General features: G+C 43.5%; 1 protein-coding gene across 4 annotated transcripts in view; it reads right to left on the bottom strand.

The window, feature by feature from the left end:
* Positions 1 to 15573, bottom strand: part of PLCH2 (phospholipase C eta 2) — a 309207-nt gene that overhangs the window by 272665 nt on the left and 20969 nt on the right. For all 4 annotated transcript variants that reach the window (XM_061601055.1, XM_061601057.1, XM_061601058.1 and 1 more), the window contains exon 2: positions 11811 to 12469. In XM_061601055.1, coding sequence (XP_061457039.1) covers positions 11811 to 11898 — 88 coding nt within the window. In that variant the 5' untranslated portion in view covers positions 11899 to 12469. The remainder of the gene's footprint in view (positions 1 to 11810; positions 12470 to 15573) is intronic.

The raw sequence follows: 15573 nt of genomic DNA, 5'->3' as shown, positions 1-15573 counted from the left end.
CCTTCCCCTGAATCCCAATCCTAGTAAGTCAAAGTCTTTACTAATTAGTCAAAGGCCATCAATTCTGAGACCGTCCTCATCCTGCAACAACCTTCTCCATCCACCTCCCAGGCCCCTAGCATAGGACTGGGGAAGGAGGAATAAAAGTTTGGGTTGGGGTTTTTTTTTTGTCTCCCTCCCAGGCTCAGTCGGGTTCATCAAATTCCACGCCACCTCTCACAGTTGTTAGTGCAACTGACAAAAGAGAGAGAGAGTCTGTCACCCTGTCAGATCATTTTTTTAAAAATTATTCGTAAAGCTTGACAGAAATTAACAGCTTGCTCTCTGCATTCCTAGCACAGCCCTTTCTTCCGAGAGTCAAACTTGGTAGTCCTGAACTAGGCAGCCTGTTACCTAGGAGACGTGGCCATGTGGGTGAAAGCCAACCTCTGCTCTCTAGAAGGAGCTCTTTGACTGCTAAATCCAAAGCCAGAGCGCTGCTTTAAATGAGACACTCCTGTGTTGAGCTGGCATTGCATGGCCGCCTTTATCTGAGCAGGCTGAAAAGTGTGTCATTATTTTATTTATCATCAAGTTTTATAGGCTACTTTCCCCCCAAAAAAGGTAGGTTAAAATCAGGACATCTTTTACACTTACACAGAGAGAGAAAGAGAGGGTCCCATCCAATACTATACCTTTAAATATTATTACACTACCCAGTGAGGCGTAGTGGTTAGAGTGCTGGACTACAACCTGGGAGACCAGGGTTTGAATCCCCACCCAGCCATGAAGCTCACAGAGTGACCTTGGGCTAGTAACTGCCTCTCAGCCTCAGAGGAAGGCAATGGCAAACCCCTTTTGAATACTGCTTACCATGAAAACCCTATTCATGGGGTTGCCATAAGTCAGAATCGACTTGAAGGCAGTCCATTTTTTTTATACCACTTTTAAAAAATCAAGGCTTCACCCCAAAGAATCCTGGGAATTCTAGTTTGTGAAGGGTGTTGAGAGTTCTTGGAAGACCCCTATTCCCATCACAGTGCTACAATTCCCAGAGTGGTTTAATCAGTGGCAGCAGGTGACTAAAGCACCTTGGACAGCTCCTTGAATGTTTGGACTAAAACCCGGAGCAGATTGCACTGCCCCAGTGGCATGCAGCCACCAGCTGCCACTATTTAACCACTCTGGGAAATATAGCTTTGTGAGAAGGGAACAGGAGTCTCCTAACAACTCTCAGCTCCCTTTACAAACTACAGTTCCCAGGACTGTTTTTTTTGGGGGGGGGGAGCCATGACTTTTAAAGTGGTATAATGCTACTTTATACTCAGATGGAGCCTAGAATCACAAGAAAACAATACCAGTGAAAAAAGCTCAAAAGCTAGAAGTCTAAAAGGCAACAAGAACATAAAAATATATTAAGAATGCACTTCTGCAAAACCTCATGAGAAAAAGCACAGTCTTCAAAACATTCCAGAGCCAATGCATGAATGGCTAAGTCTGAAGGACTGCATCTTCACTGCATGAAGAGTTTCCATCATGGGAACTGGCATCCTAGCCAATCAGGGTTCTCATCCCCACATTGGTTTAGGAGTGTTCAGTGGAACACAACGCACCCTGCATGTTCCCACTGTTATTTTTGAAACGGGCCACTGAACTACGGCCCTTCCCCCCCCCCAAAAAAAATTCAGGCAGGAGTTTCATTGCCTATGAATCTAGCAGACGTCATTAAGTCTTTTCATTGTATTCTTTAATTAATACATAAGGTTCTTCAAAAGTAGTAATCTAAGACAGTTTACAGCAATGAAAATTGTTGGAAATGAAACCATCTCTTGAGAGGAGAAAATTAGCAAACTCTCACTGAGGAAGGCTATTGTCAAACTGACAGCGACTAATTTAATTTGTAACATGTTTGAGAGTTTGCATCTTCTTGCAAGTTATTTTTAATATATCTGTTTTGCAAAGATGGAAAATCCAAAGCCAGCGAAGGTTTTTCAAGTGGTCGAGTGGGGTCTTTTGACCAATTAGGTGCAGGGATTGAGCGGCTATAAATAAGTCCGCTCCTCTATAAAAACTTGCCTTTTTTGCCTTGCGGCACACAGCCTCCCTCCCTTGTCGGTATGGGTTCTGCTAGTCACCAAATGGGGCTGAGTAGGAATTTTTTTTTAGAGATCCTGATTTCAGAATCTCTTTGGTTTTGCCTACTCTATACTGCTAGGTTTGATTCAATTGGCTTGCTGGGAAGGGTTGCGGTGATTCTGATTTGGCTGGCATGGAATTTGGGCAGGCGAGGTAATTGGGGTTAAATTTGAGGCAGTTGAGGCATTCTGGTAAAGGGCACTCCCTAGGGAACCATCAAGGCTTAATGTCTAGTGGGGATCTGAGGAGTGTCCTTGTGGGACCGGCTTGGGCATCATGGTGAACGCCTGTACGGCGGGGCCAGGATGCGGAGGTTGGAATCACATACCTGACTCCAATAGCAAGGAGGGATAAGTTTTCCCACATCCTTGACTGGGAGTTACAGTCTGATGTAACTGACTTGTCTTCTGTATTGGAGAGTCTATTCCTTCACAGCTAGGTTGAGCCTCACCTGCCCGAAGTATTTGAAATCAATTAATTGGTTGATTTGAATTTGATTGATTATGTGTTACATATTAATAAATATAACGTTATTGCATATATGTGTCACGAGTCTTCTTTGGTGTGGTGGCAAATCCTTTCATTCTTATCATCAAGGCAACAGCTGTTGTGTCCTTAGGGAGGCAGAAACTCCTGATTTTTCCATAATGAATCACATCGGATAAAACCCGAACTTTTCATTTGTCAGGTATAAGTGCCTCATTTCCCTTCCTAACTCTCTCTCTCTCTCTCTCTGTGTGTGTGTGTGTGTGTGTCATCTCTGCATGCCAGAATTTGCCAAGTCCAACACGAAAGAGAGCGATGACAAATTAAAATAAGCGCGTTTCTCCAATATGCCCTGACATGTTAGACAAACCCCTTCCCGTGGCACTATAGAAAAACTTTGCAGTGTGTGTGGATCTGCAAAGCTTCAATTTGCTTAAAATCTTTGGTGTGTGCTATCAGAAAGGAGGGGAGTTCTGTCCAGATAGCCCCGCGCTTGTGGAGCTAGCATTCAGTTAGGGGGACGGCTGAAGCTCAGTGGCAGCACCCATGCTTTGCACCCAGAAGGTCCTAGGATCACTCACACACACACACACACGCACACACACACACACACACCCCAACTCCAGATACGACTGAGAAAGACTCCTGTCTGAAACCCTGCAGAATTGCTACCAATCAGTGGAAACAACACTAGCTAGACAGACAAATGGTCTGATAGCTTCCTATGTTTGTTTCTTAAGTTTGCCGCCCTGGGGTCTTACTGGGAGAAAGGGCAGGATATAAATCAAATAAATAAATAAATAAACAATAAGTTAGATGGAATGAGCATTCATGTATGCCATTAGGCCTGACTGGGTAGCGTACATGCATATTGCAAAGAGCGTCAGGCCAATTTCATGTTTTAATTGCATTTTTAATTGGGGTGTTTTTTTCCCCCTGGTGGACTCACATGCTGAAATCAAATATCTCTTAGTTTTTTTATGGTCTGCGTGGGAATCATTTCTGCTTTGGCCTAAATTGAAAGCCTGCTTGATTTAGACCAGCAGTGTCCTACAGTTTTTTAATGTTTGCCAAAATTGTGACAAATGTGTTAACATCTTTGCCGCATGCCCCCCCCAAAATTAATTAACTGTGGGTTTGATGGTAGAAGAACACGCAACCATGTTTTGAATTATTTATTGATAGAATTAGTGAGAAAGCTGACCTATCTTTTCATTAAGTAGTGCAGGGAAATTAGGCATAAAATCAGTTAGGCTGCATCTCAACTCTGCTTCCAAATTTCCATCCAATATCTGTGACCTGTGATGTTTGAAAAGAACAGCCTTGCGGGGACTAGACGCTAGTGCATTTTGCAGTATATAGGACCAAGGATGAATCTGTGATTGTTAAGAGTGAACAGTGGACTTTTTTTTAACTGGTACATGTATAAAGAATTTTATTTAAATTGTTATAAAAAAATAGGTAGCAGAAATAAAGCACCAACTTGCCATAGGTCAATAGCTGTTTTGCCACATGTGGCCAGTGGCATCTATGTTGGACACCAGGGATTTAGATGTATGAATCCCCCAAGAAATATAGTAAGCTGCCCTATATTGGGTCAAATTATTGGCTCTTCTAACTCAGTATTGCCCATACCCATTGGCAGTGGATCCTCAGGGTTCTAGACAGAGGACTTTGTTACCCTAACTCTGGATGCTATGGACTGAACCCGAGACCTTGTCTTTGCAAAGTATGAGATTTGCCACCGAGCTACAACCCTTCCCCTGGTAGACACAAAGCACCACTTGAAACTGGAAAATGCTGCTTGTGGGAGGATCTCTGAAGAGCCAAAGTCTTGTGGGTGCACAAAATGTCGCAGACCAACGTGACCAAAAGATCTTAGTGAAAGACCCTGGGTGTTGCTCAGCTGCTCCAAGGCCCACATTCCATGGAATGCAGAGAGAGACTGCAACAATAACAAAAGGCCTTTTATTTATCCCATTTGTTTGTGCGGGGTCTCCTTTATCACTCCATTCCTACACGTTCCCCCTCCAATTCCAAAGAGACCATGGAAAAATATTTCTATACATCTAAAATAGGTGCTCATTCTTCCAAAATGCTGCTCCCCAAAATTATTATACACAGTCTGCACATTTAAAACTGAAGACAATTGAATTAATGTCAAAACTGGTGGAAGTGCTTCTCTTAAATCTTGCACTTGGTAAGGAAGTGGAATGAGAGGGGGGAGGGGGAGGAGCATTTGTGAAAAAAAGATATTTTCTATCTGTAAAATCTCTGTGATCTTATTATCTCTTTCAAATCCTTTCCAAACCCAATTTACAACAGAGGAAGAGAGAGAATGAGACCGGAGCTGCGGGTAAGCTTTGCAACGCCACAGAAAAACATAATTGGAAGAGAGCGTTTAAAAGAAACTTCTAGAAAAGACAGATAATAAAACCATCTAGCTTTGACTGCATACCACTGAACTAAGATTGGCCTCTCTTTAGAAGCAAAAAATAATAAGAAGAAAAAACAACCCTATGATGTCTCTCAAGGAAAACTTAGCAGCTTGGCTTGGAAGAAATAAAACATGTCACTGATGTCCGAAAAGCAAGAGATTAGAACTCAACAGAGTAGGAACCAGTGAAGTTCTGTGATATCAAGTAAGGCCTTTGGTCTATCTCAGCCTTTCCCAACTAGTGGGCCACCAGATGTTGTTGGACCACAATTCCCATCTTTCCTGACCATTGGCAATGCTGGCTAGGGCTGATGGGAGTTGTGGTCCAACAACACCTGGTGGCCCACTAGTTGGGAAAGGCTGGTCTATCTGGTCCATTATTGTCTCTTCCAGTCTTCCCCAATATGGCGCCCTCCAGAAGATGATGGGCTACTACAACTCCAGTCATCTCTGACCATGGCCTGCAATGGCTGGGTCTGATGATGGGAGTTGGAGTCCAACCAGGTTGGGGTAGTCTGGTCTACTCCGAATAGCAGGGGTGTTCCAGGGTTTCCAAAAAGGTTCTGTCTGTGAAATGCTGAAGTTTCCACCCTGGGAACTTGTGCAAGCTAAGTGTGCACTCTGCTGCTAGGAGCTAGAGCTCAGGGCAGGGAAAGAAAATGTTATGGAAATTGGTGGGTTACTATGCATGTCACTGTAATTCAAGGCAGCAAAACATTCTTGACAAGCTTTGCAAAGAAGAGTCCTCAACAGTTGTCCTCCACAAATGTCCAATGATGAGAAAAAGATACCCATAATTCATCCTGTTGAGCGCTTTGGTTCCAGAAGTAACCAGCTGCGCACTTCTACCAGTGAAGCATTAAGGCAACAGCCCGTGCCCATTGCATGCCCACATAGCTGGTATTTACATACAGGCTGCCTCTAGACATTGAGGTTCCACCAAAGGAGTGTCCCTGGTCTCATCTGTATGTTGTTGGAGGTTTAATCTCTGGCACCTTCAATTAAATGGGTCACGTACCAGGTGATGGGAAGTATTTTTTTTCTGCCGGAGACCCTAGAGCAGCCTTTCCCAACCAGTGTGCCTCCAGATGTTGTTGGACCACAACTCCCATCAGCCTCAGTCAGCATTGCCAATGGTCAGGAAAGATGGGAATTGTGGTCCAACAACATCTGGAGGCACACTGGTTGGGAAAGGCTGCCCTAGAGAGTTGCTGCCAACCAGATTAGACAATACTAGGCTAGATGGATAAGTAGACAATACTAGACTAGATGGTATGAGGCAGCTTGCTATGAACGTCTCATAAGTTTGAAAGAAATCGGCAACCAATCATCTATGCCAATGTTGCTAAATATACAGTATTCCTGAGGGAACTATTTCTGAGCAATTTGAGAGATCCATCAATTGCTTTAAGATCTGAGTGTGAATTTAAAAGACAATGAAGATGGCGTCATCTTGCAACGCCATTACGATGGCTCTGCTAATGGGAAAAATGGAGCAAGAAGATTTTTGTGAAAGGGGGGTACTCTGTTTGGTCTTCAGATCACCCATTTAGCCTGTTGGTTTAATTAGCAAAGCAATCACATTGCTATTCAAAATGCTTCTGTAATTCAGAAGTGCAGGGTCCCTTCATGTTAGTCATAATTTCTCCCCCCCCCCTTTTTTTTTTTTTTTTTTTTGCTGTGGGGCTCAGAATGAGATCCTTGTTAATGCCTTCTCCCACAACAACAGACATCCCTAGGAGCCAATAAGCATGAAAGGTGAGAGTGTTAGCTGCTGAGAAGAGCCTTCTCAGTGGCTGAATCACCTCCTTTCACTCCGATTGGCTCCAATCATCAGGACAGGAAAAGAAAGCATGTTAGAAGACTCTTCTCAGTGGCTGAACACACTCTCCTTTCATGCAGATTGGCTAGTAGGATGCTGGAGACCCTGCTCCCAAAAAAGTAAGGGGTCTAAGACCCTCTGAGACCCTGGATAACTACACCCTTGTTGATAATACACACAACAGCACAAAGCTTCATGAGCTTTCCATCCAGTCTTCTAATCCTTCTTCCAAAAGGGATTATTAGCACACTTACTGCCTGAATTTGATAATGAAGGGGGAGGGGGGAGAAGCAGGATGAATCTGTAGGAGCATTGGCTTGTATCCAACTAAACCCTACTCAGAGGAGACCCACTGAAATCAATGGACCCAACTCAGTCACGTTCATGAACTTCAATGGGTTTACTCTGAGCAGGACTAACGTTAAGTTATTCCACCACATTCTTTTCAATGCAAATGAAATGCAATGCAAATTGGGGGGGGGAGTCATCAATTACATATCGTTTGCAGACTAAAAGCAACCACAACAGCAAATATTGATCATGTTCCATGGGACTGATTTCCATTCGCTCCTGTTTCTCTGACCTCCCTAGTGTAGAACAAGACAGCTTCAGATGGGATGGGATGTGAAAAGGAGGCAAGTTGAGGGACACTGTCCATTTTGTCACAGAGCTAACTTGCATGAAATGATTGCGCCAGGTTAGCAATAGCATGAACATGATATTACATTACTGGTTGTACCTCATGCTGGTCCTACTCAAAACAGACCCACTGAGGTTAACAGGCGTGACTAATTTAGGTTCGTTAATTTCAGCGGGTTTGCTCTGAGCAGAACTTAGTTGAACACAACCCTTTACCACCAACTTTCTCCCCTCCGCCCTTCTCTACCACAAAATCATGGCTTGACACCCTCCCACTTCAAGCCTGGCTAGCTTTCACAAACGGCCCTGCAGGGCACACCTGTCCCTGGGCCACAGAAGACCACAACAGAGTCGGAGGCCAGAAACCTGATGCTGCAGAGTCTTGTGCTCTCAGGACCAAAGGCTGAGCTCGCTGACTCCCCCCCCCCGCTTTTCCTTTATAGAGGCAATGCTCAGCTGCATCCTTTTGCAATCGGTTTCCATGGTGACCGTTTACTTCAAAGAGAAGCATTGCCAGTGTTTAAAGAAAGGAAGAAGGGCACTCCAGAACAAGGACAGGGGCAATATGTTAGTGTGTGCTCGCTTGCTCTCTCTCTCACACACACACACACACATACACACACACAGCTGGCCTAACTGTTCACCTGCCTGGGAGCAAGGTGTGGTTCGTAACAGCATAAACTCACATTTCTTTTTTCATCTTTTCTTTTCTAGAAAAATATATATGGCTTTCCCAGAACTTGGCTCTCTCTTGAATTAGATGTCCAGAAGCCTGCTGCCTATGGATTTGTTAATACACAGAGCAGCCACTTACCATGAATCACTGCCAATTAGAGAAAACATCTTTGGCATGTGCCTCATCAGGGCCATCTGAACTAGCAAAAGTATGGTCTTGGTTCTCAGACTGCAGCTTCATATTTTTTATTAGTTGGAAATGTATATTCCCACTTGTCTACATTAAAAACGCAGCTTATAAAAATTCATATCATCATCATCATTTATTTCATATATGAATCGTCTCCCCACACACACCAAGTACGTAAACCGCTTCTTGAAACTGGAACATCTTCTGCCCCAACTTGTACTCCGGCTCCACAAACCATCAGGTCTGCCCCCACCCCACCCCACCCCACCCAGTTGACCTTCCTGTGACTCAGTGGTCCTTCTGAACTAAACAAACATAACAAAAGCACTACGAAAATCCATTTCGTATTCTTGCAGCAGGAATCTGCAGCTGCCTGCTACATCCTGATATATCCCTCAACAAGAACAAGAGTCATTATTTGCTAACAGACTTGCTCTTTCAAGGCCACCCAGATCTGACAAAAAAATAAAATCCCAAACCACAACCTGAAGGCTTTCAGCAATTAAAAAGCTTGCTATGGAAGAAAAAATAGATCTTGAAGTTTAGTTGTTGTTGATACATTCCCTGGATTTTTTCCCCCTGATATAAATTTGCTAGCCTCCATAGCTAAGCCAAACCAAAACACTTGCCAAAATTGTCAGTGATAAAGGCATGTCGCATCTTTACACAAAGCCATACTGGGGGGGGGGGGGACACACACACGCACCAAACAACTGGTGATCTAGCTAACTGGTAAAGTTGGCAGTTTCAAGATACAGTTCATTTAACTTCTACATAAGTGCCCCTCCTCCCTCCAAAATTAAGGGGATAGGGTGGATCATGAATACTCAGTAGCATTGGTAGCAAGTTAGGAGTTGACTCAAATAAAGTTTATTTATTTTATTTATTTATTTAATTACGCTTTTAAACCGCCCTATAGCAACAAGCTCTCAGGGCGGTGTACAGTTAATATTCTCCAACCTATCAAGAGATCATCTCTTGATTCCCATTCCTAAAGAAAGACTCCCTAAGCCAGCCTTTCCCAACTAGTCGGCCACCAGATGTTGTTGGACCACAACTCCCATCAGCCTCAGCCAGCATTGCCAATGGTCAGGAAAGATGGGAATTGTGGTCCAACAACATCTGGTGGCCCACTATATTTATTTATTTATTGCATTTATATACCGCCCCATAGCCGAAGCTCTCTGGGCAGTTTATAGTAACTAAGAACATTAAAAACAAATATACAAACTTAAAACACATCTTTTAAAAACAATTTAAAACACAATTTAAAAAATTTAAAACACATCTTTTAAAAACAGTTTAAAACACAATTTAAAACAATTTAAAAACACATGCTAAAATGCCTGGGAGAAGAGGAAAGTCTTGACCTGGTGCCGAAAAGATAACAGTGATGGCGCCAGGCACACCTCATCAGGCAGATCATTCCATAATTTGGGGGCCACCACTGAGAAGGCCCTCTCCCTTGTTGCCACCCTCTGAGCTTCCCTCGGAGTAGGGAAAGACTGCCCTAAAGACTCCCTTCTAAAGAAATGTCTCTGATGACAATGTCTAGACTGAAAACTCGAAACACAACACAAAATACACCCTCCATGTAATAATCAGGCATTAAAAAAAAGCCCTATGGGTTGTATGCAACTATGTTCTACTTGGAGTAAAATTAATGAATCTAAGTTAGTCATGTCTGTCAATTTCCATGGCTCTACTTGTTGTTTGAACTTGGGACCTGTTGAAATCAATGGGACAAATTAGCCATCCCTCGGGTTTCACTGAAATCAATTAAATTTAAGTGAACTAACATAGGGTTCTATCCAATGCTGTTTCCAGTGTTTAGGCTGTGAGTGCTGCTGACTGATTACACAAGCCAAAACTGCACCACCCATGAACATAAAGGAGGTATTAGCAGGCTTGTGGCAAATGAGAGAGAGAGAGAACTCTCTTAAGGGAAGATCCACCAAAAAAGAGCCCAGCTAGAACCAAATATGCTCAGTGGCCACAGAATACCAACTGACTGTTGTAGGAGGAGAGACAGAAAACCATCCGGGAAGGAGAAGAGAATGTAGCATCCTGACGTAGGGTATGGCTGGCTGGAACAATGGACAGGAGCATTCCACACTGCAACATGTTCTTGCAGGTCCCACTTGTATATATCTGTACCCTGCCCTTTCAGGTTCTAAAGTGTCCCCAAGACAGCTTGATGGAGAATAAGTACATGGTGGTAAAATTAGAATTCAAAAATAAATAAAACTACAATTAAAACCAAGTGAAAGGTGGAATCAGTCAAAACACAGCCAGTCAGCTAACCAGGGAGGGAGGAAGAGTTACACATTCCTGGGCCAACAGCCAGATCTAACAAGAAGAAGTCATAACAGCTTGCCTAGAACTCAAGAGAGAGGGAGTAAACTGAATCTCTTTAAGAAGGGCTTTGGATCTCTCTAGACTGTTTTTTTCCTACATCATTGATGTACCAGTAACGCATTAGTGGTGGATTTATACTGGACCATCCACAATCATTCTGTTTTATTGGTTGTTTTCTGTGATGCATCACCAATGCTTCCTCATTATTGCCGTCTGGAGGGGCATTCTTGCATCAGAAGCAGGACGAGAACTCCACCCTCACCCCTGGAAACATTTGTGGTCTAAAAACATACACGATGTCAGCAGGAAGTTACAAGACATGCACAGATTAGAAACGAAGAAGTATATCCACCCTGAAACTTTTGCAGCCATAGACAGTACTGAATGCAGGATCACATAGAACGGTTCCGATATCACCATGAGCACAAAATCATCCTGAATGCTCAATGAGAAGGATGTCTGGAGTAGAGGAGCTCCGCAATCTGGGCCCCTCAACTGGGAAGGTCCCGTGTTGCGTCCCACTCAAATGCACCTTGGAAGGGAAAGGGCGTGGGTTAAGATCTATAAATTAATGTTCCATATGTGGGAAAAGGCATCTTCTTGTGCTATTTCACACTATACAGAGAGCTGAGTGAGAAAATTAAAACCAAATCCAGCAGTATTCTTCCACTGGCCACCAAGCTTATGAAATCTCTTGTGGAGACACAGGAACTGATATAGAAGTTCTTGTGCAACAGCAGAAGCAATTGTTTTTGTTCCGCTCACAGATTGTTTTAAAAAAATCCAGCTCCATATTCAAGAACCAAACAGCCCCGCCACATAATGCAACAGCCTCGCAACTTGGTACACAAATGTTTTGTTTTTCAATTTTAGTACCGTTATCATCATCATCATCACCTGTCCAAACAAAACACTAATGCAAGTCATTTGCAACAAACTGAAAGGGGAGGAAGGAAAGAGAGAGAGAACCCAATCTGTGCACAGACCAAAACAAAAACAAAAAATCCTGGAAGAAGTTTTGGCTCACAAAAGGCAAGCGGGCAAATGGCCATTTACAAGTAAGTAACAGAACGGTCCATTCGACTTACCTGCTGCAATGACGTTTGCGGAAAGGAAATGCTGGCAGTGGACACTTCCTGACGAAGAACCTTCTGGTTGCCCCAAATCAGCTAGCATGGCTTCTAGATTTGCAGGAACCAAAACCGAGGACCTTGTCTCTCTCGACCTGTTCGAGAAGTGTACGCGTGTGCAGTTGGCAGGAGAAAACACCACAGAACTCCACAGAAGGGAAAAATAAGTTCTAGCAGCAACATAATCCGGTGGAATTGATTTTATGAAGCTGCTTCATGCCAAGTCGGGTCATTGGTCCATTGAAGCTCAGTATTGTCTAGTCTGATATGTCCCAGCCCTGTCACACAAGAGCCTTTTAATTGGCAATGTCAGGGGCTGAACCTGGAACCTTCTGCATGCCAAAGCATGTGTTCTACCCCTGAGCAATAGGTTCTCTGGAAGCTCAGTGGAAGGTTGACTCCCAACAGCTGGATAAAAACTTCAAGGATCTGCATTCGAGGATCCCAAGAGCTCGAGTCTCACCTCAGTCCTATTCTCTGCCACGATCTCCGGCTTAAGAGGGCAAAGAATCATGAATAGGCAGTCACAAGAAGTCACACTGTCTTCCAATCCAGGGGTCTTTGCATAGTGTGTTTGTTTACTGAGGGTTCAAATATGAAGACGCCTCCTGGCTTCACTGAAAACAAAACAGAAATGCATTAGTATTGCTAATCTGGGCATTTCGTAAATATGTTATTTATTTTTAAACATGTGGCCACCTTAGATTATTCACACCACTCTTTTTTCCCTGTGATACCTCCCAACAAAAGAAGCTCTCTTATGCAGCAAACAGGATAGCAGCTTCTGAAATTGAAATCTCAGCAAAGGACAATGTCCAGGGTTCTTTGAAATAATTGATTTATTATTCATTAATTATGATATTTATATCCCCCACCTTTCCTCTAAGGAGCTCAAAGTAGCATACATTGTTCTTCCCTTCCCTATTTTATCCTTCCAACAACCCTGCGACGTGGGCTAGGATAAAAGACAGTGATTGGCCCAAGGTCACCCAGTGAACTTCATGGCTGAGTGAGGATTTGAACCTTGGTTTCCCAGGCCCTAGTTCAACATTCTAGCCACTACACCACATTGAATCAGGGCTACAGAATCAGTGCTGTAACTAAAAGGTGAACTATCAACGGGTGGCCTGCTCACATTTATCTTAGGGACCCTTCCTTTAATATTCAACTTCCATTTAAAAAAAACAAAGTCTCTAGTCCCTTTTATTTGTAGAGGTCTGAGGGAAAGTATGCACACAAGACTCTACCCAACTGTGCACCAAGAAGCAAACCTCCCCCTTTCTAAAGCTCTAGCCCAGAACTGAGCTGTTGTTTTAATTTCTCACAATCCTTCCTCCCCTCAACATATTCTTTCCTTATTAATTTATTCAAGTCTTTACCTCCTGCCCTTCTACTTCATATACATCGCTCAGATGGGCTTACAACAATCAAAATACACAAACCATAATATTATTTATTATTTTTCAAAAAAATATTAAAACAGGCTCAGCAGATATAAAAAAGTAAATATCTGCAGACAAAAAGCAAAAAAAAGTTTCATCATACAAAAATAGCATCATTCCAGGGCAGCATGGGAAAGTCAAACATTGGCCTCATTTGCACCCCATGCTAAGCTACAGTTGGTGTAAGTCAGGGGTGGGGAACCTCTGGCCCTCCAGATGTTGCTCAACTGCAGCTCCCATCAGCCCCAGCAAGCGTGGCCAAGTGGCCAGAGATTATGGGCATTGTAGTTTTGCATCTGGAGGACCAAAGGTTCTCCACACCTGGTGTAAACTATGGCTTGGTTAACAAACCATGATTAAACCACAGGTTGTCCCACAGACAATCAAACAAACCAAACTATGGCTTGGTTCATGTCCCTGCCCTCACCACTCCAATGGCAGGGATTGCCTTCCCTCTCCAAAATTTAACACAAAGAATGCACGTTGCCGTTACCATGCGAGCCTCTCGCTTTTCCAAGCCCTGGGACTTTGTCCTATTGTGCCTTTGTGGGGGGAAAAACGAGGCATATCCTGTAAGTGAACTTCAGGATGGAGAGGGCACCGTGACACTCTTAGCAACATAATGTGGGCGGGACGAACGTAGGACTCTTTGCAATATGCAGTTATTAAAGGAAATTGCTGGATAGAAGGGAACAGGAGTAGCTGTCCTTCTCCACCTCCGGTGAAGGAAAAGTTCTTTTCCTCATTGCAGAACTGCACTTTTCCCTCCTCGCTTTCACGCTTTATTAACTTCCCTTGGAGCAGAAGAACAGGTTGCAGGGGAGGAAATATTGTCTCAGACAATGAGATAGATTCGCAGGCGTGTCAGCATCTCCTACATTTCTAAGCGCTGTGCATTCATTTTTAATTCCCACGGTGGTGGCATACTCTTAAATATATAATTGCAGGAGAAGTTATGAGGGCCTTTGGAACAACAATTGGTCCAGAGCTGGGCTGGGTGGGCAGCCGCCATCTCGTTACCAAACCTGGGCCTGAACCCAGACTGATAGGAATCCAGATAATTGGCTTCATCTAGCAAAATTTAAATAACTGCTGTGCAATTAAGCGCCTTGCTCAAGAATGGAAGATTGGGAACAAGGTGGTAGATGCACAGGTCACCTGGCTGTAGGAATGGGGGAGAAATTCAATTCAGCTTGCACATAAAGCCAAATCCATTGAATTCATTGAGTTTCTGAAATAATATAACCGAAACACAGCCATCCTTCGAAATCCGCACTTCTCCAGATTTTGGAATGAAGTTCTTAAGCCGAACAACATTTACAAAAATGACTATATTACTTGGGGGGAAATAACACAAATAAATTAAAATCAGGAAAAATTGTTTGCAAAAAATGTGCTCATTAGTCAAAACTGCATACACAAATTGGTTTATTTTGAGAAATTTACACTAAAATGCTAATGATTTTCATGACTTTGTTTTTTCAGAAAAAAATGCAGATTGCTGCAGAGATGCGGAGAAGTGAATTTAAGTCTGGAAAAATGAAAAAAGATTCTACACCTAGTAGCCTGGGAATGCTTTCAACTTGCTGCAAGCAATAGTGTAGTGGCAAATTCAGAAGTGCAGGGTCCTTTCATGACAGTCACAGCCATGCCCCCTCCTCCCCACTTTTTTGCTGCTGGGTTGAGGATGAGATCTATTCTCCCACAACAACAGATGTCACTAGGAGCCAATAAACATGAAAAGGGAGAGTGTTAGCTTCTGAGAAGAGTCTTCTCAGCGACTGACTCACCTCCTTTCACTCTGATTGGGTCCAATCAGCAGGAAAGGACGAGGAAGCATGTCAGAAGACTCTTGTCAATGGCCAACACATTCCCATTTCATGCAGAATTGGCTTATAGGATACTAGAGACACAAGGACTCTGCTGGAACCCTGCTCCCAAACAATTAAGGGGTCTAAGACTCCCTGAGGCCCTGGACGACTACACCTCCGGCTGCAAGAGACAAAGCTATTTAGTCCACTACTTAGTGAACTTTGTTCACTGCCAAGCGAGTCTTATCCAGGGTTGTGGAAGAACCCCTCCCTGGATCCATGCGGTCAAGCCTCCTGGCTAGCTCAAATAAGGCACAGAGAGCAAGGTTGTAGTTATGTCTACAAGGGACATACAAGGGTGTTAAATGAGGGAAAGGGCTTTCTTGCGGTAGAGGCTGATCTTTCGGGGTAAATGGGGCACTGCCCAACCAACCTTCGCCCCCACCTTCCTACCTAGAACCAGTCCGA

This window comes from Rhineura floridana, chromosome 18 (assembly GCF_030035675.1).
Source record: "Rhineura floridana isolate rRhiFlo1 chromosome 18, rRhiFlo1.hap2, whole genome shotgun sequence".
In the NCBI taxonomy this organism is placed as follows: Eukaryota; Metazoa; Chordata; class Lepidosauria; order Squamata; family Rhineuridae; genus Rhineura; species Rhineura floridana.
The sequence above is the reverse complement of the archived record's forward strand: the minus strand, read 5'-3'. Positions and strand labels throughout refer to the sequence as shown.